The sequence below is a fragment of the Apaloderma vittatum genome, unplaced genomic scaffold (genome assembly GCF_000703405.1).
Source record: "Apaloderma vittatum isolate BGI_N311 unplaced genomic scaffold, ASM70340v1 scaffold14166, whole genome shotgun sequence".
In the NCBI taxonomy this organism is placed as follows: Eukaryota; Metazoa; Chordata; class Aves; order Trogoniformes; family Trogonidae; genus Apaloderma; species Apaloderma vittatum.
This window is the reverse complement of record NW_009720096.1, coordinates 9,691-36,744: the sequence shown is the minus strand read 5'-3', so window position 1 is coordinate 36,744 and position 27,054 is coordinate 9,691. Positions and strand designations below refer to the sequence as shown.

The 27,054-nt window shown below is 46.4% G+C and overlaps 1 protein-coding gene across 1 annotated transcript in view; it reads left to right on the top strand.

Moving 5' to 3' along the window:
* Positions 1-396: 396 nt before the first annotated feature.
* ACSS1 (acyl-CoA synthetase short-chain family member 1) overlaps positions 397-27,054 on the top strand; it is a gene marked incomplete at its 5' end in the record, with an annotated part of 29,703 nt that continues 3,045 nt past the window's right edge. Inside the window, 10 exons of the mRNA XM_009870897.1 lie at positions 397-522; positions 11,084-11,283; positions 12,640-12,815; positions 15,322-15,474; positions 17,093-17,240; positions 17,530-17,667; positions 18,239-18,331; positions 22,817-22,929; positions 23,771-23,897; positions 25,511-25,638. Of these exons, the coding sequence (XP_009869199.1) occupies positions 397-522; positions 11,084-11,283; positions 12,640-12,815; positions 15,322-15,474; positions 17,093-17,240; positions 17,530-17,667; positions 18,239-18,331; positions 22,817-22,929; positions 23,771-23,897; positions 25,511-25,638 (1,402 nt within the window). The remainder of the gene's footprint in view (positions 523-11,083; positions 11,284-12,639; positions 12,816-15,321; positions 15,475-17,092; positions 17,241-17,529; positions 17,668-18,238; positions 18,332-22,816; positions 22,930-23,770; positions 23,898-25,510; positions 25,639-27,054) is intronic.

Sequence of the window (27,054 nt, the reverse complement as noted above, 5' to 3'; positions counted from 1 at the left end):
GAATTCAAATGATGCAGTGCTAAAAATGCAAGCTGGGGAAGACAGTCTGTCAGGTTTATGTAGTGCAATGCTGCTCTGGGGAGCAAGAACATCAAAAGAGTGTCTTGCCTTTGTGCTGCTGGGAGCAGTGGAGCGATCTGGACTTGCTTAAGGTTAGCCAGTGGAGCTCAGCTGAGCTGAATCAGCTGAGGTCTCTTGTGAGATGCCATCTCTAAGGCAGATGCACTAATTAAGTACAGTATTTGTAGTATTTGCATACCACAGATCTGACAAAGGACAGCTTTACCAGTGCTACAAATGTATTACAAATGAGCTTGAGGCTAGCTGGCCAACAAATGATGTTTCATCTCATGCTAGCTTGCTGTTAAGTTTACAGAGCACCTTGTGTGTGATCAGGCTTTGTTTAAACCTCTGTTTTGTTACAGTGAATTGCCTGGATCAACACGTCGAAAGGTCTCCGAACAGAGTGGCTTTGATTTGGGAGAGAGATGAGCCTGGCACTGCAGTGTATGTCACATACAGGTATTGTACCTTCTCCCCATGGCTGGCAGTGTGGTGGGGTGGGGAGAAGAGCTGCTGCTCTGAAACTGAACCCTTGTGAAACTCTGCTTCCTTCCAAGGTACTCCAGCACATAGGACATGCAGCTGCAGCTAGGTTGTGGGGTCATGATGAGGTAGCTCCTGAAAAATGAGGTGTATTCTACTGTGAGTTCTTCATGGAGAGGCCTCCCTCATCTTAGACACCTATATAATAAACATATTACAGAGCGAGAGGTACAGCGGATGTGAGTAAGTGACAGCTACTGAACATTTCAGATTGAGATCTGGCCTCTTCTTCTTGTTATGGTGTTAATTAGGACTGCTTGTAGCTTCCCTCTCCCAAAGTTGGGGCTTTTAGAAGAGAAAGGCTTGGTTTTTTCTCCCTGGCTTATGTTTCCACTTGCCAGTTTTCTTTTTGCTCCTTAGAAGTGTTCATGGGAAAATGTTTGTGAGCAGCTTTTAGTTTCAGCACAGTAGCAAATGCCTTGGTGCAAATGTTGTGTTGATGGTCACTGAGTCCTGATGAGGTGGGATTTGAAGCTCCCTGTGTTTCTCTTCCCCTGCTCAGTGCAGTTTAGAGCAATCTTGAGGCTGCTCTGTGTGGCATCAACTTATAATTGCTGCTATAGATTGTAAGGTTAGAATATGGCAGTTTTCAAGCATGTTTCTTCTCCCTGCTATGTGCCCTCATTTAGGGGACAGGCCTGCCTACAAAAATGACTTTTACATTGTCTGTCTCTTTAGTGAGAGTTAAAGGTTTCCCAGACTTGTATGTCAGTGCGTATTTACGGAGCCAGATGTTTGATCTGCTGGATCAGAAAGCAGAGGGAAGTCCTGGCATCTGACTCTTTTGCAAAATGTCTTTTGTACCTTATTGATAGTTGGGATTGCTGAAGCTGCTTGAGTTTAAATAGCTTCTGGTGGACTGGTTCACAGAATCGCAGAATGTTAGGGTTTGGAAGGGACCTCTGGAGATCATCCAGTCCAAATTCCTTGCCAGAGCAGGTTCACCTAAAGCAGGTTGCACAGGATGGCATCCAGGTGGGTGTTGAATGTGTCCAGAGATGGAGACTCCACCATCTTTCTGGGCTGCCAGTTCCAGTGCTCTACCACTCTCAGAGAAGTTCCTCCTCATGTTTAGATTGAACTTCCTATGTTTAAGTTTGTGCCGGTTACCTCTTGCCCTGTCACTGGACACCACTGAAAAAAGACTGGCCCCATCCTCCTGACACCCACCCTTAGACATTTATAAGCATTGATAAGATCCTCCCTCAATCTGCTCCAGACAGAAAAGCCCCAAGTCTCTCAGCCTTTCTTCGTAAGAGAGAGATTCTAGTCCCCTAATCATCTGCTCCAGACAGAAAAGCCCCAAGTCTCTCAGCCTTTCTCCATAAGAGAGATATTCTAGTCCCCTAATCATCTTCGTAGCCCTTTTCTGTACCCACTCCAGCAGTTCCCTGTCCTTCTTGAACTGGGGAGCCCAGCACTCCAGATGCTGGGGACACAGCACTCCAGATGTGTCCTCACCAGCGCAGAGTAGAGGGGGAGGATGACCTCCCTCGACTTGCTTGCTGCACTCTTCTTGATGCACCCCAGAATGCCATTGGCCCTCTTGGCCACAAGAGCACATGGCTGGCTCATGGTCAGCCTCCTGTCCACCTAACCTGGGATTATACGTGGGATGTTTCCTCCCTAGATGCAGTACCCTACACTTGCCCTTCTTGGATTTCATAAGGTTACTCTCTGCCCAATTCTCCAGCCTGTCCAGTTCTTCACCTTCAAAATTTATTAAAGTTCCCCAAAACATTATTTATTGAGTAAGGAGGCTGGTCAGCTGGGGAGAAGTGGGTGTACAAGTAGCTTTAAGAGGTTAGTGCTCCATGTGACAGAAATAAACACTATTTGATATAAAAATATAAATATATATATAAATAAAGATATAAATAAACACTATTTGATATAAAGCTGTGAAAGAAGTGGATTGGTTTTAACCTTGGTATTGTTATTGGCAGACTGTGTAGGCTTGTTATGATATAAATGTGTTGTAACCGCTTGGCTAAATGCTTTGAATTTTGCTTTTGCCATTCTGGTGATAGAAAAGAAGATGGAATCAAAGGTTTATCCTAGAGTTTGGTGATGTATGTACTTTTACCACTCTCTTCATGCCCCAGGTGTGAAAGTGAGGGGAGGTCAGGGGTGACAGTTGTGCCCTGATTAAACTGAGAAGGAGAGCAGCCCATCAGATAGCACAGCCTCATTCAAGGCAGCTTGAGCCTTTCCCTTAGACTGTGCTACTTGAAACGTGCTGAGCTGCTCCAGAGCCTCAAACCATCTTCTCAGGATCTGTGGAGATAGGAGGGGGCCTTTCTGAACAGCAGCAGAACTGTTTTTTTAATACCCATGCCAAAACGTATTTGGAAGAAAGCATGTTTTCAGCCTGTGGATTTGCAGTTGCTGTGGCTTGAAGACAAGTGACCCACATCTGAGAACTGAACCCCTCTTTGTCCAGCTTTACAAAGACACAGCAGCTAGCAACCTGAAAGAAGAATATCCAAGTGAAAGATGAGTTGGCAACTTCTCTTTTTGAACGTCTGCTTGTATTTGAGAGCTATGTTCCTGCTTCCGCCTGATACTCTTGGTGATATGTGATTGCATTTGAGTGATGCAGTTTCTCAAGAGACTTTGGTCCTGCAACATGTCAAACAGATGACTTGGTTCTCTGCTTATCTCATTAACTCACAAACAGCTTTGTTGAAAACACTGATATTGCGTGGGTGTGTACACAGGGAGAGAATCAAAAGTTTTGCCTTTTTTGTGATCTTTGGGCTGCAGTTTTAAAGGTTTTAAGTGAGGCAGTGATGTTTTCCAAGGTGTGTTGGCACCGACCTCCCTTTGAGGCTGAGCTTAGTTGAAAACTTCTTGCAGTAGCGTCTTGCTTTAGCTTGAAAGCGTATCAGAAAAAGGAAAGCATATCAGAAAAAGAGGTGGCCCAGAAGCTCTGATGTCAGTTGGGTAATACTCTGAGAGACTTTTGTAGCAAGGTGGTTTCTGTATGCCAGCCTCAGTGCAACACAACCCCAATGTAAAGAAGGGATGAGGGGGATCATAGTGTCACAGAATCACAGAACCGTTCAGGTTGGAGAAGACCTCTAAGATTGTCAAGTCCAAACGTCAACCCACCACCACCATGACCACTAAACCATGTCCCGAAGTGCCATGTCTATACGTTTTTTGAACATATCCACAGATGGTGACAACACCACTTCCCTGGGCAGCCCGTTCCAGTGCTGAAGATGGGTGCTGGATATCAGGAGGACCCAAACTCTGGTGTCTGTGGCAGAGACGTACCCTTTCCCTTACTGTCCAGATGTGCTGTTAATGGGACAGCAGCCATAAAGTTGTGTATTAGGAAGGTGAAGAGTTTAATTTGGTCACTGCCTTATGGACCAGATTTGGGGAAGGTCCTGGAATCTCAGCTGGGAGGTGTCCACGGCTTCAGTGCAGAGGAATGCAAGGCACCACTTTTTTGTGTTATCTGCTTTGTTGCTGTGAGTTGCTTCTCCTTCTAGGTAAACCCTGGGTGGCGCAAGGAAAGACACTGGCTGCTGGCGTGGGTGCTCTCCCCTCTCCGCCAGGGAGCTGCCAGGTGCAAGAAAACAGCTGAGCGCTGGCCCTGTTCCCGTCACAGCCTGCAAAGGAAACAGTTGACCGTGCAGGAAAAGGGCTGGAAGAGGCTTCCTCCGCCCTGAGGAAGGGGACAGGCTCAGTCAGCGGGGCCTCTGCCCTGCATTGGCAAGAAACGCAGCTGCACTGGGAAGTGCCGTCCCAGCCTGCTTATCCTCGGGTGAAGTAAGAGCCTCTGTTTGCCCCTGCTTCCCCACTACCTGCCTGCTTGCAGCAGGCAAGGAGCTGGTGGGGCCGTGCCCAAGGTGGGCTGTGTTTATGCAGCCAAGTTCAAGTTCTCTCTGCGATGAGAGGAATCCAACATCTCCTTACTGGCACAAAGGTACACAAAGCCGTGGCTGAAACATTTCAGTTTTGCTTGAATGGTGATGGCTGCCCTTACAAGCCCAGGTGTGATGATCTTTTTCACTGCTGAGTTTTGTCCTGTCTCTCCAGCTGACGCAACTCAGCCTTTCAGAGAAAAAAACCTCCCTGTCTTTTCTTGTGATTTTTCCCCTCTCTGAGTTTCATTCTTATCAAGGAGAAATTCAGCTAAATTTCAAGTTTTCTCTGGTTTTGAATGGGAAGGCAAGGGACTTGTTTTCTTACTGCTTTTTGCCAACAGGGCACGCAGTGCAGCCCTCCTGGGATTGGGTGGCTGCAGTCAGCAAAGTGGGAACAGGTCATGCCAATCTGTTATCAAGAGGTCTGGCTCTCTGAAGGCTAAACCACCATAAACTGGCTTGTAGGGCAGTGGTGAAGTAGCAGTTAACCCTCAGGAGTGTGCTGATGCGAGCAGCCAGCTGAGTTTATTGGCAGAAGGGTCCAGCCCGGCTGGGAGTGTTTTGTCCTGCTCTGTGGACGTTGTCAGGGCCCAGGAGCTTTGCAGCTTTGCAGAGGGATTTCCCAATGCGTTGCCGAGCCTGGGTTTTAAAGGGCACTCGATAATGAAGTGCATGATATAAAAACAGGTGGAGTTGGTGGCTGGAGCTGTTGCATTGCAGCGTCTAAAGTCAGCAACAGGGAATGTTAAACACAGTAGATAAAGTTATGCCAAACCTCTCCCTGTCCGACATGAGGTTGTTTATTCTCTCTGGTGTTCCCTTGCTTGCCACAGTTTCTACAATTTAGCTACATGGGAGCCAGTGTTGCCTAGCTCTGGAAAGTCCCATGGATATTGCCGAAGGGAGCTGTGTGAGGAGGTGGGCAGCGGTGTGCGTTAGCTAAGCTGTTTGTGCAGAGGGTTGCCGGCTGGGTCTCAACGGAAGGGTTTTAATTTGCAAAGGAGCTCGCTCCGGTGCAGAAAATGTTGTGGGCAGAGGGAATGTTCCAAATGCCAAATACAAAACAGGGAGAGGAAGGCAGAAGCTCGAGGGGGACGGGACAGAAATCAGGGTGCTAGGTAGCTTTTTGTAGTGTCCTAGGTAGGTGGGGGAGAAGTGGTTGGACATCTTTCGCCACATCACAGCTATGCCTTCAGCAAGCCAACAGATGATGGTTCCTCAGACTGAGCTGAAATGGTTGAAATTGTATTAGAGACCACAGTGGAGACGGCAGCTGGAAGCCATGTGGGTACTTACCAGACTGTGCGGTGCAGAACGTGTTTCTCACTGCCAGCAAGCTCTTTTCCATCTTTCTAGTGTTGGCTTTCTAAGTTAAAGTTGCCAGTGCCCAGGCTTTTGGCTTTCCCTATCCAAGGCAGCTCAGGGACTTTATACTTTCTCATGTTGAGCCTTACATTTTTCAGTTATTCTTACTAAAATGAAAACAAAAAATACTGAGTTTTCCTTTTGATGAAAAAAGGAAATACGTTTTCTGTATTTAGCAAGAAGTGAGGGAAATGGGAAATTAACCTGAGGCACCGTCACAGAAGCTGCACCCAGGGGTGAATAGGTTTGTGCATTATTCATGTGGCCAGAACATTGACCCAGGAAGAAGAGATGGATGTGAAGACCTACTGTGTCCCAGGGGAGTCAAACCCACCTCTCAAACAACAATGCCCATGGTGCTGTGATTGCAAGTGATAGAGGCAGGCTGCTCCACTGTAATTCATGTAGAGTAACAGCTAGGAGGTGAGATATGAGTGTGCTGGCCTGAGAGATGCCCAGATCTGTGTCTTCGTGTTGGCTGCTTTTTTGTGGTTTTGTTTACACTAACCTGTTTGGAGCATTTGACCTGAATTTTCAAATAATTTCAGCCTGATCCAAGCTATGGTTCCAGGAAATAAACTGGTCACTGCAAGAAATACTCAACTGTAGTGCTGAGACAGCAGAGAACATGACTTGTGCTGAGCCTCCTAAACAGGCACTGTCAAAGTTTGTGTACAGCACTGAATATATTGGGAAAATGACTAGAAATGTTTTGTGAAAAGCTGCTTCTCAAATAAGGCCTTGATACCCTTTTTATGGATGTAAAAAGAACTGGCTTCCTTTGTTTAGAAAACTGCAGGATGTCTTGCTGTGGCAAAAGGCAGCATCAGGCCTCTTGGAAAAATGTTTCTGCCAGGCGTCAGAGAAATGCCATGTGTTGGTGATGGGTTTTACAGGAGTTGTTGTTCCAGACATTGAATGATGGGCTTTGGAAACACAGGCAGCCCTGTATCTACGGAGGGATCTGGGACAAATATGGTCTGGTAGCTTCTGGACAGAGATGTTGTGAAGATAGGGAGAGAAGTGCTGTGTGTGTTAGATAAAACAGAAGTGCTGGCCTGAACAGTGATCTGCTGGCTCTGCTGGAGGGCCAGCCTTGCAGGTCTTGTGCTTGGAAGTGATGCTGTAGTCACTGAGGAGATGCCTGCATAAAGGATGAGAAGTCTCTAGAAGAGAAGTATGTTAACACTCAGTCTTGTTTATGGGCAAAAAGGAGGCATACCTTACAGAGAGCGAGCCAGGAGTTTGTTCTTAGTGTAATTGAACCCTTAACACTCTGATCTTATTAGTTGAACCTTAATTATTACAGCTAAAGAAAGAAGGAAGTCCTGTTGATTACGACTGATGTCTTGTTTGTCCAGCATCAGATCCTCATTTCTTTTACTGGTTGTTTGCAGCATGGGGCTGCCAGTGCCAGCCTGTGCTCCATCTCCTGTCCCACACTTGTTCTACTTCATGCTGCCTCCTGCGCTTCCACTTCTCGAGGCCTCCTTATCATACCAAGTCTGTATTTCTTTATACTGCCACATTATGTTCAGGTTGTAAACCTATGATGATAGCATAAAAAGATAAAGAAGCATTAAAAAAAGAAAAAAGTTAGCCAGTTAGAAGTTAGTCAGTTAGAAGAACTGCTGTTACAGCTAAATCAGGCAAAACAAGGCTGCAGATCAGTCAAGAAGAGCTCGAACAGAGTGAACATAACAAGTTGTGTTCCCAAGATCTGCAGCCTGTGGTATGCCGCTTCCCTGTTTCTTAGCTCCACCCTGATATTCTACTCACTGGAGAGGCATTCTGCTGCCAGGTTTGCTCTCTTATTTGCTCTCAGCTCTTAGGATCTGCTTTTGTAGAGGATCTGCAGACTGTTGTGCTTTGAGCACAGTTTCTCAGTTGCCTCTGTCCAGAGGGGCTGGGTGCTTCCTCGCGTTGTGGCACATCTCCTCCAGTGCCTCTGCTGAGATCCTCCCGTTGTCTCCCTGGCTTGTGTGTGGGGAGCCGGGTGCCCTGGGACCCTCTGCCTTCCCCACAGCTTCATCTGTCTCTGGTGGGTGTCCTGCCTGCCTGTGATGAGCGTGAAGCCCTGCTTGGGTGGCTGCACTGAAATCCTTTGGAGCGCAGGCACGTGGCAGCGCTGTGAGAATCGCTTGGGATTTCTGCCTTTCACCCTCTTCTTGTGTTTTGCAGAAGCAGTGCTCTCGTGCCCTGAGCCTCTGTCCTTCACTGGCAATGTGGCAACAAGGGTGGGGCAGTGCTGGGCTTCAGGCCAGAATTGCTCTTGGCTCTTCTTACCTAGCGTGATGGAGAGACTGCAACGTGAAGCTTGGCAGCAGGAGCAGTTGGAGAGGGGAATGGCCATGGTTTCCTCCTGCTCAGTTCGCTTAGGTCTGTCCCACCCAGTTCTGTGGAGCAGCGACCCCTGCAAGGTGCTCGTTTCACCCTGAGACTTGTCCAGGTTAAGTGCTGGAAACGTGTAACTTGCCGGCATGTGCTAATTGCCTGCCTGTGCGATAGCACAGTGTGTGTGAGGGATTCAAGGGAAGGATTCCCAAAGCAGCATTTCTGCCAACTCCCTTTCTTGAACTGAAAGAGAAACCTGAGCTGCTGCTGCAGGTGCCAGAAGACGCAGTTTATGCTCAGGGATTTGTGGATTTCTTTGTTGGAGCTCTTGGCTTCACCTTCGCCTTTGTGTCTGTTCCTCCATGTGCTGCACTGCCAAGGGACCTCGAAGACAGTCCTATCTCAGCCTTTCAGAGCACAAAGGAGAAGGCAAAGTGAATAGATCTGGGGGTAAAGACTTGACCCTTATTGTATATCAGCTTGCTCACACGCTCTCATTAAGCAAATGTCAAACTGAGGTTAAACATAAAAAACCCCAAGGAGGTCGCAGAGTCCTGAATAAGCAAGCAAACCACAGAGCTGCTCAGAAAGGATGCCCTAGCCAGAGCTCTTCTGGCATTTCTGTTCAGGAGATGGAGGCTGCTGCTCTGAAAGCACTTGGGTGTTTTCCACTGCAGATAAGTGGTTTCTGTTTTCCCTTCTACCAACTCCCTGTCTGGGGCGTGTTTTGCTTCCTGTACTCTGCAGTTGATCAGCTTAGCTTTGTTTTGCATATTTAATGTTTATTCACACTGAGATTTTTCTATAATGCAGCATTATATGAATTCTGGCCCAGAGAATGTGACCATTTAGAAGGCGCAAAACCAAACATTAGCTGGAAATTCATTGTTGCGTGGGGTCGCTCAGTTCATGAACATCATAAAAGTAAGCAAAATAATACATCTAAGAGACTGTAGATAGCGGGAACGTGTGTGGTCACGGAACAGTAAGAGGCAATGAATATTGTGTGTTAGAGTTCAGGCTGATCTCTGAGGTATTAGGAAGAAATTCAGTCCGGTGTAAAGCTACTCCCTATCTGCTCTCTGCAGAGTTGCAGTCTATCTGTGGTGGCAGCTGTTGGCAGCTACTGCCGGGCATGGGGCACATCTGGCCACCTCTCTGGGTTCTTGTGCTTCAGGAGTCATCTATTTACTTGAAGCTACAAGACTAGTCTTAAAATAAGTAGCACACAGTGCTGTGGCTGGGATTCAAAGCTTATTTTCCTTAACTTCCAAAAAATGGCAGGGAAGTGGTATCTCTCCAGCCACCACTGTGTCTGTCCTCATACTTTCTCTGTGTGACTTCAGTGCTCTCACAGTGCAGATGGAGTTTTATCCTAAAGGAGTTAAGATGCCAAGTTAGTCTCAGCCCATGGTTTTGTTACAGCATTTTCAAAGTGGAGCACTCAGGTTTTGCCTGGTTTCAGCTTGCATTGGCTTAAAAAAGGAAACGAAGCAATTTTTGATGGATCAGAAACAACATTACATTTTATTTGCAGCTTTGCCACCAGCTGAAAACTGGTTTTATGTGTTCATTTGTTTTTTCGACAGCTAAGGCCAGTTCTGGGAGATACAGTTACATTGGTAGATTCATGCTTTACAGCTTATTATGGAATGCAGATACACAAAATTCATTTGTTCATTAGCAGTGTGTGGAGTCCCTGGTGATGAAGCTTATGTACCCTTAAGGGTTCACAGGTGACAGGCTGAAGATGAGTGTGCTAAGGATATCTCTGTCCTCTGGGCATCAGTACTCAGCGAGTTCCTGAACTCAGGTGACAATTTTCACTCCTGGTGGACTCTCTGATGAGTCTTCTCTTCTGGTTGGCACCAGTAAGGGGTGCTCTGCTGCGCCTCATGAGGGTCACCTCCTTCCTTGGCATGAGATTACTCCTCACCTGGCACAATTACCTGTCTTCTTCTCAAAGCCCTTCCACTGCAGGCACGCAGAGCTGTGCAGTTCATGACAGCGTCTCGGTCCCAGGTGTGCCTGCAATAGTGTTAGCCCCCGTGCATATGCATAAAGTCCTTGCCCACAAACTGCTTTTTTGTTCCTTAGGGGAACATTTCTGCTATTAAGTCAGCACATTGCAGTGGCAAGCCCTCTGAAAAGAGCCTTTGTTACTGTTCTTGGTGTTCCTGAGTTTCTCTATGCAAGAGTGGCTGCAGTTTACTCCATTCTGTGAGGCCGTGGCACTCTGTGGCACAGCAGGGTGAGGTGACAGCGGAGGAATTCAGGCTGCAGCTTTGATGAGAGTCTTGTAAAATCTGCTACTCACACGAGTGTCTTGGGGCTTCTCCTTTTCTTCCTTATGCATGCAAATGAGTTGTTTACCCTTGCAATTTAAAGGGAAGCTACTAGTTGTGAAGCGCTTCCAGCAGTTCCCCAACATGAATAGTGGTGGGAGTTTTCAAACAACACTTCCGTTCAGTCTTGTGTTTATCCCATATGCATTCCTAGCAGCCTCTGACTGAGCCTTATAGGTAAAAAAGGCATCAAGGATGGCTAAAATGGACATCATTTTCTGGAGGCAGCGCAATATCCCCTTGCTTGCTGGCTGCTCTACCCACACCAGGTCTGGGCAGCGCCTGTGGCTCTCAGTCGCTCATCCTTCTGCAGCAAGTGTGTCTATCCGCCCCCCTTTTCTTCTCTCCCCAATGGCAGGAACAGTCTGGCTCTCACCACACCCCAGGCTGCTCTTCTTTAAGGTACAAAAGCTGGTGTGCCCTATGTTGCTGAGATGGCAAGATCCAGAGGTGATTGTGATGCCTCAGTTGGTTCAAGTTAATCCTTTTTTTTGCTCCCCCACATAAAACAGGTTGTGCATTCGCTTAACAACCGTTGTTTCTGTGCCTCAGGGAACTTCTGGATCTGACTTGCCGTCTTGCCAACACCCTGAAGAAATATGGGATACAGAAAGGAGACAAGGTGGCCATCTACATGTCCGTGTCTCCCTTGTCTGTGGCAGCCATGCTGGCTTGCGCCAGGATTGGTGCCGTTCACACCGTGGTCTTTGCTGGATTCAGCGCAGAGTCCTTAGCTGGGAGGATCATGGACTGTAAGTAGATGCAGACCAGGGAACAAACCCCTTTGGACAGTCCTCTAAGACATATCCCCATTCTGTGTTTTCTCAGCAGAAAGAGAAAACGTCTCTTTTCAGCTGGTGTGACAGTTCATTCCCCTTTGCAAACTACTGTGAACAGCCTTTTGGTTAGTGGCAGATGCAGTATCCTCTGGCCTTAAAATACTTAATAAATTGCTTAACATTCAGTCTACGCTAGGTTACTGCCAGACAGCAGTGAAGCTGGAGGGAAAACCAGAGCTCAGGAATGGGGCCTGATTTGTTCTTTTGCAGAATAATTGCAGTGTTTCTTTGATACTCCTGCACAGTGCTGATTTCACAGTCTTGATTATGACAGTGTGATTTATGTATAGCACTGGAAGTGTTGATAGCCTGCCCCCACTCTGTTAGCCGTTGTACCAACAGACAGAGCTGTTCTTAGCCCAAAGCACTTGTAGTGTGTTAAGGTAAAAAGCAGTGATAAAAATACCGGCCAGAGAATAAAACAGCAAGTGGCTCATGTCCTAGCAGTCATGTCTGTTTCTTTATGGGTAGTGTGATGGAATAAATCTTAAAGCAGTTTTCAGGCTTTTTTTTTCTGTTTTAGTAGAGTTCATCTATAGAAAGCAAGCGTGCGTTTTAGCTGTCCCTCACTTTTGACTACTTGTGTGGAGGCGATGGGCTAAAGAGCCGTTTCTCTGCAGCCAGAGCTCTGTAATAACATCATGTGGTACAGTTTGAAGTGCTCTGCCAGAATGCTGCTCTGTGCTGTGGCCTTCCAGGAGGCTTCCCCGCAAGGTACACATGAGTGTCAGAAGGCTGCAGGTATCTTCAGAGTAGGGTAATGCATCCAAGAAGCTGCTGAGTTTGATGCTGTTTGCAACAGATGCTTATATGACACTTACATGCAGCCCCAGAGAGAGGATGAGAGGGGCAAAGGTTCATTAAGGTTGTAGGAAGTCTTGCACTGGTTTCAGTGCCTGAGCTGTTCGGCTAGAGCGGCAGCATTCGCTGTAACAGAGGTCACTGGGAGGAAACTATTCTGCATGTCAGCTTTACTGGGCAGGAATGGAGGCATTTAAACTGCAGTTTAGCTGGTTTAGCTGGAGTCGACCCTGCCTTGGGGTAGGGGGGATGGACTAGTTAACCTGTGGAAATTCCAGCCACCCCTAATCTCTGTGGGTCTCAGGTTTTAAAGTGTGTTCATCAGTGACGCTATTTTTGATTGGCAGAAGTTCTGAGTATTTGTCACACATGGTGTCGTATACATCGTGCCCAAAATTAATGAAAGCAGGGTGCACATACTAGCCTGGAAGACAGACTGGTATGTCTGCTAATTCTTTCTCTTTTTAGCTGAATGCAAAGCAGTTATCACCTACAACCAGGGAGTCAGGGCAGGCCGAGTCATAGAGCTGAAGATGACTGTGGATGAAGCTGTGAAGAACTGTCCAAGCATCAAACACGTCTTCGTGGCTCAGAGGACAGATAACAAAGTCCAGATGGGTGACCGTGATATTCCCCTTGAGGAGGTATGTTAGTGTTGGTAAACCTTGCCTGTGGTTCTTGAAGTATGTAGCGTTTACTGTGCTGGGGGAGAGAAATGTGGTGCACTAACACGTGTTACCAGCTAACAGAGACGTCTCTGAGAGACCCGATGCAGGGCTGTTCATGCTGTGTGTGATGACTGGCCTTTATGCTGCCTCTAGAGTAGGTTTTGGTGTGTGCTGCTCTTCCCGTGCTGCCACAGTACCCAGTGGGCTGATGGATATAGCTATGTTGCAGTGACAGCATCTGTAGGTCCCTGCAGTCACCTAGCTCTGCAGACCCCACTGTCACTCTGCATAACTCCCTTTAGATTTGTTGGCCAAATCATTGTTCTCTCCATCTGTGTCTTTTGGACATCAGTTCTGCAGATGAAAAGGAAATGCCCCTTATGGCATCTGTGTCTTCATCCTCAAACGGATTGCGTGTACTTACAGTCTGCTGGGATTGTGAGTCGAAGCAGCTCAGTCTGTCTGATTCATCTCAGCACGGGCACGGGCTATGCTGCTCCATTTTAGTTGTCTTGCAAACAGTGCTGAGATTTAAGGACTCAGTGTTTCCTGAGATCCAAAGTGCGCTGATACCACTGCTGCTGCTGTAACGCTGGGTTCGGACACTCCCTTATGGTTTGCCATCTGCACTCTCAGACCAGACACTGTTGTACAGAAATAACCAAGTTCCTAGGGAGGCTTAGTGTAGCCTACGGACAGGGTCATGGTTACCTCATAACGGGGGGCGCAGCAATGGCTTGGAATATTTAGAACCTGTGCTTCTTGGGGAAGAAAACAGCTGTCATTTTAATGTGTTTTGCTGGGACACATGGAACTGCAGCATTAAGCAGAAGTAGTTTTATCAGTTTGCTGGCAGCTGGAAACAGAAACTACCCATTGTAATAATGCGTGGAAATCATCCATCTGCAGCCAAGATAATTACTCAGGAGGCCCTGTGCTGGTCGCATGAGATAGGAGCAACTACTGGGGTAAGTTAAACAGAGAAGGCACGTTTTATTTAGAAATTGTCTTACTCCTTCTTACTCCCCAAAGCCCCTTCTGATGGTTTTTTCCTTAGTCTGCAAAAAGCCTGAGGTGCTTTGGTGATCCAAAAGCTTGAGCTCAGCCTGTTGTCAGCTGTAGGGTCTGAAACATAAGAAGAATTAAACCATTAATGCTCTTAACTCTGTCATTACTGATTTTTACAGTAGTTGTGCTTTCCAGCTCTTGTGCAGTGGCTTACTGCAAAATTCAAGCTCATGTTGTAATGGAGCATATGAGAACTCTATCTTAGTTTCAAAAACTGGTAAGTTGGCCTGAATTGGCAGCACTGAAAATATACAATAAACACCTGGGATGAGCAGGAGCAGGAGTGCTGTAACTGAGAGGCTAAGAATTAACGTCTGACTGTATCAACTCTTCCTATTTTATTAAGCGTTGTTTATCAGACACTTTTAAACAACTGGGCCTTAAGTTGGTAGTGTTCAGTTATAAAAACAACATGTTTACAGTATATACTTGTAAAAAGGCAGTACTAGAAATTCCTTCAAAGAGCCACCTAATAACCCTTGCAAGAGTCATTATTCATCTAGGACAGTACAGAGCTTGAGAGAAGCAAGCCAGCTGTGCTTTTTTTACAGCCGTATGTTGAGCATCTGGAACAGACAGTGATTATTGCAAGTTTGTACATGGATAAGAAAAATGTTCAACCTCGTCATGGAAAATCTGCAGTCTGGGCAGACAAGCTCTCTGCTCTTACAAGGTTCAGTGATGACAAACATCTCTTTCAAAGCACATTATTTCTCCTTACTCTGCTGGACTGGGCGCACAAGTGGGACCAGAAGTTTGTTCTGACCTGGCAGAACATTATGTCCTTCTCTCCTGTGGTTCTGACCATAGGGGTGAGGAGATGATCTCACCCACTTGGTCAAACGGTGGAGTATGAGGAGAGTGGCAGAGGCAGGAGAGTAAAGCAGTCATCTTCCTCAGGGGTAGAAGCAGTTAGAATTTGAGGATCAAATGGACAGGACAGTCATCTGCTGCTGGGGCCAGGAAGAGGAGATGAATGCACAGTTTAACTGTAGTACTGCCGTTTTGCAAGGAAAAGGAAGGTCTTAAAGAGTATCCAGTCAGCCTTCCTGCTGCTGTCAAGTGTGGTTCGTGTTTGCAGTCACACTTCGGTTTTCTACCAGCAGCTTGCAAAGGCTTGAGTTGTGAGCTATGGCCTACCATTATTTTCCTGAAATGTTATTTTATATGGCCAATTCCTCTTGAACTCTGCACCTAGCAGAGGCATCAGTGGAAAGGCTAGGTGATAATATGTTCACAGGAACCTTTCCACAGAGTCAGCACATATGACCTATGATACATCCATGGATATTTTTGAGGGGCAACATCAATGGAGGTTCTCATCTCTGGACACTGCTGACATGCTTATAGATAGAGCACTGGTTGGCTCCATGGGGTCAAACTCTTTCTATTATTATCACCTTCTTTTTCCTAGGAGATGGCCAAGGCAGCTTCTGTATGCACTCCAGAGAGCATGGAGAGTGAAGACGTGCTTTTCATGCTGTATACCTCGGGCAGCACAGGGAAGCCCAAAGGAATCGTTCACACCCAGGCTGGATACCTGCTGTACGCTGCTCTCACGCACAAGGTAACTCAGCTGCATCCTCTGGAAAAGGTTCATTGACCTTCCAGCAGCACTAACGAAAGGGTCTGGTCAGGTGCGCTCTATTCTCCCTTCACTGCCCAATTGGCTTATCGGGTGTAAACAAACTGAAAATGTGTAATTAATCTTCAGGATTTGCTCCTGGGGAATATACTACTGTGCAAACGAGAGCCTAGACTTAGGAAAGGAAGGAAACTGCAGTGCTGCTACAGTTTCAGTGAAGAATTTGCAGACATTAAAGTGATGCAGCTGAGTAGATTCTGGTATCTTACTGGCCTTGGTGACATGGGTATTACTGTAGTGTTTTGCAGTGGGATGCTGACTTGTTAAAACAACATGGCACTTACGTGAAGATCAAAAATTACATTCATGCTCTGGTTGCACCTTTACTCTGCTTTTCTACGTGATCTATTCTAAATGTTTTAACCCTCTTTTTCATGAAACAAAAAAAAAAAAGTGAAGGCTCTGTTTCTTGAAGCTTGTGGTCTGAACTCTGCATCTGAAGAGGTAACAGTGAAATGCAGAGAGGAGTGCGGTGAGAGACCTCCATCTGTCTTTAGTAGTATCACCCAGTTTAGTCACACACAGTTCAGGCAGAGGTTTTCTTTAGCCTGACAGTGTTGAATTTTCAGAAAATTTCAACATGCAAGTATCAGACTTCTCTACATGAAGGATATTTGTTATGTTAGCTTTTCTAAGTGACGGTGTAATCTCCAAGATATGTCTGTCTTAGTCCAGAAGGGAGATCCTGCACCCTGGTGCAGACATGTGGGGAAGCACCGTATGCAGCTGTGGTTCCTTTAGAGGTATGTCAGAGACTGAGAGGGAAAGGCATTTGCAAAAATAAGGTGAGAATTGGCTCTCCTAGATAGAGGGATCCGTGTGGCGTCTGTGGTCTTTGCACTTCTCACATATGGGGTTTTCTTTTAGTACTGATGCGCTTTCTTTCATTTAAATCATAAAGCTGACTCTGCCTTATGAGTCTGGACCTCTTCACCATATGGTAGAGGAGTTATATTTATAGTGGGAAGCATTTTCCATAACCAGGACAAGATAATGAGTTCTCCAAGGTCTTTAACTTGAATGCAATGAGAAGGTAGAGGGTAGCATCTGGAAAGCAATACACTGATAGAGAAGCTGAGCAGCTAAGAATATTTTGCAGAAAACGTTTCACGGGCACCTATCAGCATCTCCAGCTTTCTCATGGAAACCAGTTGATATTGTTGAGGGGTCTGAGCCTCCAAGGCCTGTGGCTTCCCTGCAGTTCAAGGTCATCTCTTCAACGTGGACTGCCTGGAGTAGGCACCCTTAGGTTTCCAGGGCTCTGGGCTTTGGTTGTAGCTTTGTTGCTCCAATCTGAGCAGCTGCTGGTATGGCCGTTCAAACTGATGTTTGCAAAAACTGATCGGGAGCCTGGAAGTCCTGGTACTGGTCCCTCTGACTTGCTTGCTCTCTCCTTGGGCTGGCCTTTGTGCTGCTGCGTCCTTCGTGCCTGGCTCCTCCTGCCCTGTGCGCTCTCTTGCTCCCACTTGGGAGCACCTTGCCTTTAAGCTCTTTGCGCCTGCCATGGGGAAGTCAGCTGGCCTTACATTTATCTTTGCAGTATGTATTTGACTACCAGCAAGGCGATGTTTTTGGCTGTGTGGCTGACATTGGCTGGATCACGGGACATAGCTATGTTGTGTATGGACCACTCTGCAATGGAGCCACCTCTGTCCTGTTTGAAAGCACTCCTGTGTACCCTGACCCAGGTGAGGAAGTGGTGGGCAAAGGTTTGGCTAGAAATGACTGTGGCAGAGGAGACTTAGAAACCTGTCCAGTGTGACCTGCCTGCTCAGGGGAGGTAAGCTCTGTTTCTTTGGAACACGTGTCTGCAACATTCAGAAACATCCAGGGTGCAAAAAACCCAAAACTTGTCACTGGTTTTGCTCTGTACTCACAGTAGTCACAGCTTTAGCTTAGGCTGTTAACTTCCCTGCTGAGCATTTATAGCAGTATACCTGCACCGGACAGATGAAAAGCCTGTTTGTGATTTTGCAGGTCGTTACTGGGAAGTGGTACAAAGGTTGAAAATTAATCAGTTTTATGGAGCACCTACAGCTATACGCTTGCTGCTGAATTATGGAGAAGAGTGGGTGAAGAAATACGACAGATCTTCCTTGAAGACCTTGGGATCAGGTGAAGGGCATGACATCTTCACCTGAAAAAAGACATGGGGTTCTAGCTGGTGAAATGAAGGAGCTTGGCGGATGGGATGGGGTTAAAAAAAGATAATAAAGCAGGCTCTCTGCCTTGCTTTTCAGATAGTTTCTCTGCAGAAGGAGAAACAAGCAAGTTGAGAGCACTGAACCTAAGTGTGGTTGCCTGTTTCCTAGCTTATTTTGCAGGATCACATACTTTGCTAAAACGATCTATCCAGCGGTAAATGAACATCACTTTGAATTTTACTGGCATAAGTGACCAACGCAGCATTTTCCTGCATTATTTAGCATTCTAGAGCTTCTTATACATGATCTGCATTGATTAGTTACTTTCAGTGATACTTACTGCTTGCCTTTTGATGTTGCTGGAAGAAGTCAGGCCTCAGTTACTTGAGTGCATTGCAGTCCTTTGCACATCCCAGTGAAAATGCTGTAAGCATTTTGCTTAAAGATCGTGCATTCAGCATGTTGTGCACCAAAAGGGAGCGTGAACTGCCTGCAGCCCCCTGAACCTCACTCAGATTGCTTCCTTTCTTATTTGGGTCTAGTGGGAGAGCCCATCAACAGTGAAGCTTGGCAGTGGTTCTACCATGTGGTGGGAGAAGGACGCTGCACCCTCCTGGATACGTGGTGGCAGACAGGTAAGAGGCATCCTTGGAGAATGTGGAAGGCCCTGACTGTGCACAGGTTGCTAGTGAATAGAGAAGGATGGATACATTTCAATTTGACCCAACAAGTCACTAAAAAAAACCCAGACACCTGGCATTTTGATCGGCTTTTGAAAATCACTGGGGAGTGTCAGCATGTAACAGCAGTGTAACAGTATATAAAAGCAAGAGCAATGTTGTTTGCTATTTTTCTTTTCCCCTCTAAATGTTCTTTGATATTTTGAATGCCCCAAGATCTCAACGGATTCTAGCAACAGGAGGCGGAGACTGAATTTCTGAGCAAAGCTGGGAGTAGGCAGCTTGAATTGGAAACCTCCTTTTCAATTATTTATCTACCTGTAGTGACCTTGATAGGGTCTTATCACAAAAAGGCATTTATAGCACCATATAGCCACAATCTGTACTTAGGCGTGCTTTGTTTCCCTTCCTGGGAACGGTTAGAGGAGAATGGAAAACTAAGCTGTGTAGTCCAGGGGACCGAGTGCAGCCGCTTGGGCAGGTTGGGTAGGAGTGAACGGAATCTTGCTGGCTGTGCACCTGGTGGGTAGGGGACTGTGGCTGTCACCCAGCAGGTGACACAGAGCAGCTTCTCCCAGGAATGAAGTAGTATGCTGTAGTTGCTTTACCCCTGGACCTTCGATGCCTCAAAAAGGAGCGTGTTTCTGTTATGGCAACATGCTTGGCCCAGCTGTGTGCATCCATTAAAGCTTGTTTTCCATTTACAACCCGGTGGATGGAGTGACTCATTCTCAAAGATCTCTGCTGGGCTGGATCAGAGCTGGTCCCTGCCTCGTGCCTTCCCTGGCTGGCAGCAGAGAGCGGCCACAGTGTTCCACTCCGGCTGGGGCTGCGCTCCCTGGTGGAGCCCTGCACTTGAAGAAGTCCTGCAGCTCCTTCCCAGCTCGCCACCCCACCCCTTCCTATCTTCTGGGCACCAACATTCAAGAGTTGCTAAAGGTGTCTTGCAATGTGCCCTTCTCAAGTTGTGAACCACAGTTTATCATGGGGCCATAGACTTAAAGGATGCAGCACAGCTGCTGAAAAAAACCCCATCCCTACTTTTAAATTTCTAGCTGCCATTGGGCAGAATATTCATTCCCTTTCCAGTCAAGCTGTTCCTGATTTCATCCTTATTCCTGCTAGCAGGCACTCTCTTTAGGATCCCTATGGCCCATCTGAGCGTGATGAATTAGCTTCTGGCACACAATCAAGTTCCATTCAATCCAGACCAGACTTACAGACTCTCTTTATTTTCAGATTTGAGATAAAACAGCCTCAGGATTCAGAGCAGCAATGTTAACTACTATCTACTTCAACTACTGATCTCTTAAATCATCTGGTTTCTCACATGCTGAGCAGAAGGAAAGCTGACTGGCTAGGTGCTATATGCTTTCCTCCTCACTGCTCTAAGATAAAACATTGTGGAGAAGCAGGTGATTACTCTAGGCTTACAGAGTTGAGAAGAATATTTTTGCCCTAACATTTTTTCATTTGTCTTCAATTAACTAGTGCATGCCTTGTGCCTGCAGTGTCTTCTGTTTCCTCCAAAGTACAGGGTTAGATCTTACATTAAACTGTATTTCTTCTGGTTTTTTGAGGCAACAGCTGTCAGCTGAGAGGTTAAAGAACATTTGCTGGACAGTCTGTAGGTGCAGAGAGCTTGATCTTACCTTGAACCAGGCACAGTGATGCTGGTAAACAGTTAACCAGCTCCTGGAAGCGTTATATAATGATAAATATTCATGAAATTGATTTTGTTAGAAAGTAGAATTAATCTTCCTCAACAGTCCATGCTTCCCGTAAAGAGGAAGCCAAATTAATCTTGGAAACATTATATGCACCATTTGAATGTGAAGGAAGTGTGGAAAGAGATTACGGAAACACTTTGATGGATGTCGGTTGTGGTCCGGCTGTGTTGCTTCTCATATAAAATTTCAATATAGCTTGTTACTTGTGCTGTTGTATGCAATGTCCTCTACGGTGTGTTGCTCTCTGATCAGGAACGTGTTGCCAGTTAATAAAACCTGGTAGGCGTAAAGATCAGCAAATGGTGATTTAAGAATCCACTTGAAAGTCTTTGGATGTGCAAATGAGTGAGACAGCAATTATGGAAAGCAATTTAAGTAGTGTGGTATGTGTAGATGAGAGACATGAAAATTTCCTATGGCTCTTAATGTTAAAATATGAGGTAGTGCTGTGCTGTGATTGACAGTACTAGAATCAAAGCTGTGTGTGAGTGTCAGGTGCAGTTCTTCACAGTGCAGGTGAAGAACTAGGTGTTTTTACTTTAGTTGTTGGCTTTATGAAAAAACTACAGCTGTTGCATGCAGCCATGAACAAAAGTTGGTTTTGAAAGGCATCTCTGAATAGGCCCTGGAGGCTTTTGCTGTTGGCATCATCTTTCAGTGATTCAGACTGGGCTGGTGCTTCTGAGATGGGTTCTCATTCTCCCTGAGGCAGGCAGTCTGATCTATCCGTGGTGGTGAAGACAACGGTGGCAGAGAGCACTTGTTCCACCCTGCTTCCAGAGGTGATTTATCCACGGCAGAGGAGAGCCTGTTTCGATACATCACCCTCCGTGCTCAGATTCTGCTGTCCCTACTTGGAGTCGAGGTGGATTTGCACTACGGTGACAGCATGGGCACAGGTGACATGGACGCACAGCTTTTCTTCTGCCGGTGTTGCCTCTAAAGAGATAGAATTCATAAGGGCAGGGCAGTGCCTAAAAGCTTTGCTGGCTGTTATCTGCCAGTGGCTAAAATTGCTGCTTTTAAACTGGTTTAAAATAGGTCTTTGCCATGCAAATAATTTTTAAAGCACCATTGCCACCATGCAGCTCCAACTGAAATGTAACTTTAGTGCCTTATATGCAGCTGGCTGCAGGATGTGTAGGATGTGGCAAAACCCGCGTTGAAACATAGCTTGGAGTGCTGTGTTCAGAATGAGAACTGGCTTAGGAAGAGCAACCATCAGCTTAGTAAGGTTCCCTGCTCTGACACAGGTTTCGTTTGTGCAAACAGAGCAGCAGGTGTGTGTTGTACCTTTTTATTTTTTTTGTAAAATACAAGATGACCCTTTCAAAATAAACAGAAACATGTGAAGTCAATATGAACGTGAAATAATTTTATGGGTAAGCCACATGTGAAACTATTTTCTGCAGTTCTGAAGCTCAGGGCTCCTCAAAGAGATCCTTTCTCGTAGCTACGTCAGGGCAGCTGGATGCAAATTTGGGTCAAATTTGCCCTTTCCAATCCCTGGTTTCAGTTTTCACAACCTCAGCAAAACTGGTAAAGGAATCAAGTGGCCTAACTGACCTTTACGTATAGAGTTCTGCTTTTAAAAGCTTAATGCTCCTTTGTTTTTGTTTCTCTCATGTTTCTGAATTAGAATAGAAAAGATCTGACTAGGGCTGGAATCTGATCTAATGTTCATCTGAGCAGAAATGAAAAAGGATGATTAAAAGGCTCAATTTTGATTAGAAGATAAGCTTAACCTGCCTGTAAGGGGTGGGTTAATCTAATACTCTGTCGTAATAGTAATTCAAGCTCCTGAAGTGCTTTTCATGATAACCTTAGCTGTAAAAACAGCACCAGGAGATAAATCCCCTGACATGCTTATACGTTCCCTGTAAAATCCCTGTTCTGGGGTAGGGAATTGGGGCAGGTGAGTACAGCCCCCAACCCCAGGCAGCGCTGTTAGTGTGAGAAGGACCTGCAAGGGTGTAAGTATACGTTAGAGCTGCCCGTATGCTTTGCTGGTTGGTGGCTGGAGGCATGCCTTTGTCTGTGAGCTGACTGAGGTCCAGACGCAGGGAACAGAGCACGTGGGCTGAATCAATGGGGTCTTCGTGGTGGCCAGTTGATTTGCCACGGACGGGACTGTGGGAAAGCTGCTGAACGCGCACGTCGCAGCTGCTGCTGCAGGGTCCGCAGGCCGGCTGGTGCGAAGCCAGATGCTGCAGACCTGCGTGCTGCTCTCCTCTGAGCCTTTGAGGAGCTAAGCTGGGCATCGGCGATTGTGATGCTCTGGGGCATGGCGAGCTGCTCTTCCTCTGAGGCAGCTGCTTGGCCTCTCTCCGTGGTTTGTCACCAGTGTGCACAGGGGACGAACAGAGTAGGAGTAGCTCTTGATCGGAGCTCACCAAGGGGTGATGTGCCTGCAGCACTCTGCTCTCTACCTGCTGCTGTGTCCCCTGTAGACAGAACAGGCCTTGGTGGTGTCATCCTGGCTTGCCAGACATTTTGCTTTGTTTAAGTACTTCTTGTATTCACGAAGAGCTTTTGGTTTATCAAGTCTGTGCTTCTTTCATATGGCTGGGCTACTTGCTGCTGTGTAATTCCTTTCCAGAAGCCTTTTTTTTGCAAGGTAGCTTTGCTATTCTCTTCTTTAACTAAGAAGAGATAGCATTTGCTTTCATCCAGCATTGGATGGACTCTACATATCTTGTTTTTCTTCCAGAAACTGGTGGCATCTGCATTGCTCCACGGCCTTCGGAAGAGAAAGCTGAGATCCTTCCAGCTATGGCTATGAGACCTTTCTTTGGGATTGTGCCTGTGCTGATGGATGAGAATGTAAGTTGAGACTGTGCTGTGTGCCCAAAAGAAAAGCTGGTGTGAATTCTGCCTTAATCACCCTTCTCATGGCAGAGGAACAGGATCCGGAAGGATGTTTGTTCCTCCACTAAAGTGGCAGAATAGATGAGCATATTCAGCATATCTCAGGTGTCAATACAGATTGCCAACTGGGCATTACAAGCTCTCTGCCAATCTCTAGAGGGGTGTTTGCATTTTCAGCACCCCTTACACTGCTTCTGATTAAGAGCTGCTGTCTCCACTTATGAGAGAAGTCAGAAGTCACACAATCCTGGGAGTCCACACCAGTCTTGGGAGCCAGGGACTGGTGGAATTTTCCAAGGGAAATGCAAGACATGAGGCTCTGCAACTGTATGTGTCTGTGAGAAAACCGGTGCTGGTCTGTGAAGCTGTATGGAGCGATGTCCATCTCTGCTCCAGTGCTCTGTTAAAACAGTAAAGCACATGATCTCCTCCAAAGACAGTTTGGTAAGAGAACATGGCTATTAGCAAAAATGAAAGTACAAGGCAAGGGTCCCGGTATTTCCCTGCTAGCCTCATCCCAGGCATCCTCTGTCTACTTGGCAGATCTTTGCTGTCGTCTTTGCTAGCATTGACCTCTGGAGAATCACTTTCTGCTGTGCTGCTGGCCTCAAGGGGTGAGGAAGGTAAAACACAGTGTGTAGTATCTCCATGAGTGGATTCATTTTCTCCACCTGCGGCCCTCCCTTGGCAGTCTGTAATGAGCAACAGGGTGACTCTCACCAGATCAGTGATGCACAAGCCCTTTACAATTCCTATATTGTTCACCTGATCATCTGTCCTGTGCTTCAACCTGCAGGGAAACGTTATAGAGGGCAATGATGTGTCTGGTGCGCTCTGCATTGCCCAGCCGTGGCCTGGCATGGCAAGAACAATCTATGGAGATCACCAGCGATTTGTTGATGCCTATTTCAAAGTCTACCCTGGTAAGGAAAATGGAAAGGCAAGGAAGTTTTCCTGGCAGTATAAGTACCCTGAATATTTTCAGCAGCACTTTGTGATACTTTTGTGCCAGCTAGATATTGGTTGCTTGGGGAATTGTGCGTCAGGTGTTGCAAGCAGGCACTGATGGTCTTAGACAGTGTTGACCTTTCTAGCTGTCGAAAGGGAATGTACTTTTTAGTAGATTTTAATGCCCAAATTTTAAAGTGCACATACCTTTTCCTTGGCGCCACTTGCGTCTCACTTGGCTACTGGATGGGAAGGTACCTCCTGTATCACTGAATTTCACCCCTGCTGTCAACAGGCTGTGTTACATCCTTCCTTTTTGAAATATGGTGAAGCTGAATCTGGTAAGTTATTAGAAGTGTCAGGGAATCATTTTTGTAGGCAATTGGTTGAGACCACTGTCTTCACTCAGGGAAGCAACTGAAGGGGATTTGAAAGCTACAAGGCAGGTAAGAATTAGAGAGACAGTCTTGCAAATTCTACAAAATGGGTTGGAAAATAAGAATGGGAAACTGGTGGAAGTCCGTTATTACTCACTGCCTGTTTGCATATGAGGTCTTGTTGATATTTAGTTAATAGTTGTTTAATTGGTTTGGAAGGGCAGAAGGCGTGACTGAATGTCCATGAATTGGCCAATAGTGGGCCCTGGTAAGACCTTTCTTCAGATTTCCCAGCACTAGCTGCCTGCCACAGGAACAATTCAGATGAATTTACATGGCTTTGATGAAGAGCCAACACAATCTGTATCACCAGATATGTCCTCAGTGTCATTGGAGTTTCCTGGAACCACTGGGTCTTTTTCAGTTTCCAGCAAGTGTTTTAGACCCCTAAACACCGTGCTTATCATGTAGGGTTTTTTTCCAGCTAATCTGATAGCAGTGTTTCTGCCATACTTATACACTGGAGAGGGACTGTTATCTGGGAATTTTTGTTAGCCAGGAGGGAAAATGGCTTTTCATCTGTTCCAGTGCAAGCGATGGAAAAAATACCCCGGCAGTGTTGCCACGGACAAAATGTAATAGAACTGCTCCCTTTCAGCCGAACAGTTGTAGTGTTCCACGAGCACTGAGGTGTAGCTAGCAGCAGGCCTGAGTTTGACCAGTAGCCTGCCGTAGGATGCCAAATGTCATTTGAGGTGGTTTTATCTTAGTGCTATATGCACCAAGCCTGAGCACACAGTTGCTGTGCGGCTGTAGGTAGGTAAAGCTAGGGAGATTAGAGTGTCCTCCTTGGTTTTTTAAAGCCCACAAAGCATCCCTGTTTGTTGCTGGACTTAGTTCTGCTACAGGGAGGTCAGCCACTGGTCGCTGCTGATTGCCTACAGGGATTTTGCCCATCTTGGCAGAGATCTGAACTCCACTGTCTCGGTGTTGCTCAGGTGCTTGCTAGGAGCCAGCACAGCCCAGGGAGAGGTTGGGGATGGCAGAGGGAGGTGAGAAATTGTGTGTGGCAGGTCACGCAGCTTAGGAGGCCCTGTGAGCTGCTTGATCCACCTCCTCTCCACCCTAGAGCATGGCCTGTTCTGTATCAGAGCCCAGAACAACAGGCTGGCAGCTTCCTGCTGCTGACCACCCATGTGTCTCTGCTCTAGGTTACTACTTCACAGGGGATGGTGCTTACAGGACCAAAAAAGGCTATTACCAGATAACGGGGCGCATGGATGATGTCATTAACATCAGTGGACACAGGCTTGGGACGGCAGAGATAGAAGATGCAATGGTAAGTTCCAAGCAGGTGCAGGACCCTTGACAGGGCATATCCGTAGGACAGGCTGGCCCTTTCAAAGAAGCTTTATGAATTTAAATGAGAACGGGCTCTCTTGCCTTTGAACCCCTGCCCCTACATGCACCTAGTGTGGTGCATAATGAATAGCAAATTTGAAAAAGGAGACAGCTCTCTCATTAAGGAGACAACGAATGGGCAAGTGAGAGAGGAGTCACACCATGGGCAGTCCCTGCAGTCGAACCGTCAGGGCTGCATTTCGTCTCAGTGACATTGCATTGCTGCAATTGTAATTTTGGATGCTGGTGGAGTCTCCAAAAGGGATCGTCTCTTCTGTTTGTTCCTTCCCCTCTGCTAACACCTAACCTCTCCTTCCCAAATCTGTGGTTCTTGCTCATCCCAACTAGCTCAGGACACCTGAGAATTCAGCATTATTACAGATGAAGCAACCTTGATTGATGTCAGCTGCAAAACTAGCCTGTCATTTTGAGAGAAAATAGCATTAGCTCAGGGAATTGAAAACAAAAAGTCCTCGGAGCATTTATTTTCAAAGCTTGACCTGAATATTTATTTCTGTATTATGTGCCTTGCCTGCAAATGGCACATAAGTGTGACATTTGGTAAGTCTGAGCTGTGTTCACATGGCACACAAAATCTTATTTTCTCCTCTGTGAGTGATTTTTTTGTTTGTGTGAGTTTCTGACCTTAGATGTAGGATCCAATTGCTCTCCCACTCTCTGTGTATGCACATGCATATGCAAATATATTTATATGCTTGAGTTGCTCTGTGATGTTTTATTTCAGATTTTAATCTAAGACAGCATAATCCAGTCTTTGGTATGGGATTCAGATAAGTGATTCCTTCTGGTATGTACACCCAAATTGTCGTCTTACTGCAGAAGAATGTTAAATTCAGCTGTGGAGTGTGACAGAATAAATCACTGTTGTGTAGCATAGTAATAAAAATATGCATTCAGCAAAACAACCCTTTCCCCCTTCTGGGAAGATGAAGAAGCCTGATTCTTTCTGCCTTCTGGTGTGCTTTGGGCACTTACAAACATCAGTCAAATGTGGATGGTGATGTTGGCAGCTTCACTTCTGCTCTGCTGGAAACAGTTCCCTGTGGCACAGAGCAGTGCAGGACTCGTTTTGCTTGTGATTTGGCCATGGCCAGTCACCACTTGGGACTGTAGCCATGAGAGCTACAAAAGCCACAAGACTGAGCCACAAGAGCAAAGACAAAGAAAGAGAAAGCAAGTTTCCAGCTGGTGCTTGGTGTGCTGTGGGCTTAGCAGTGTATGTAAGAGGACTTACTTGTGTGTTTAGAAGCAAGATCAGTGCAGTGAATAAATGCAGCTCCTGGAGATGTGGCCATGGCCGTGGGCCCCAGCAGACCATGCAGCAGGAAGGTGA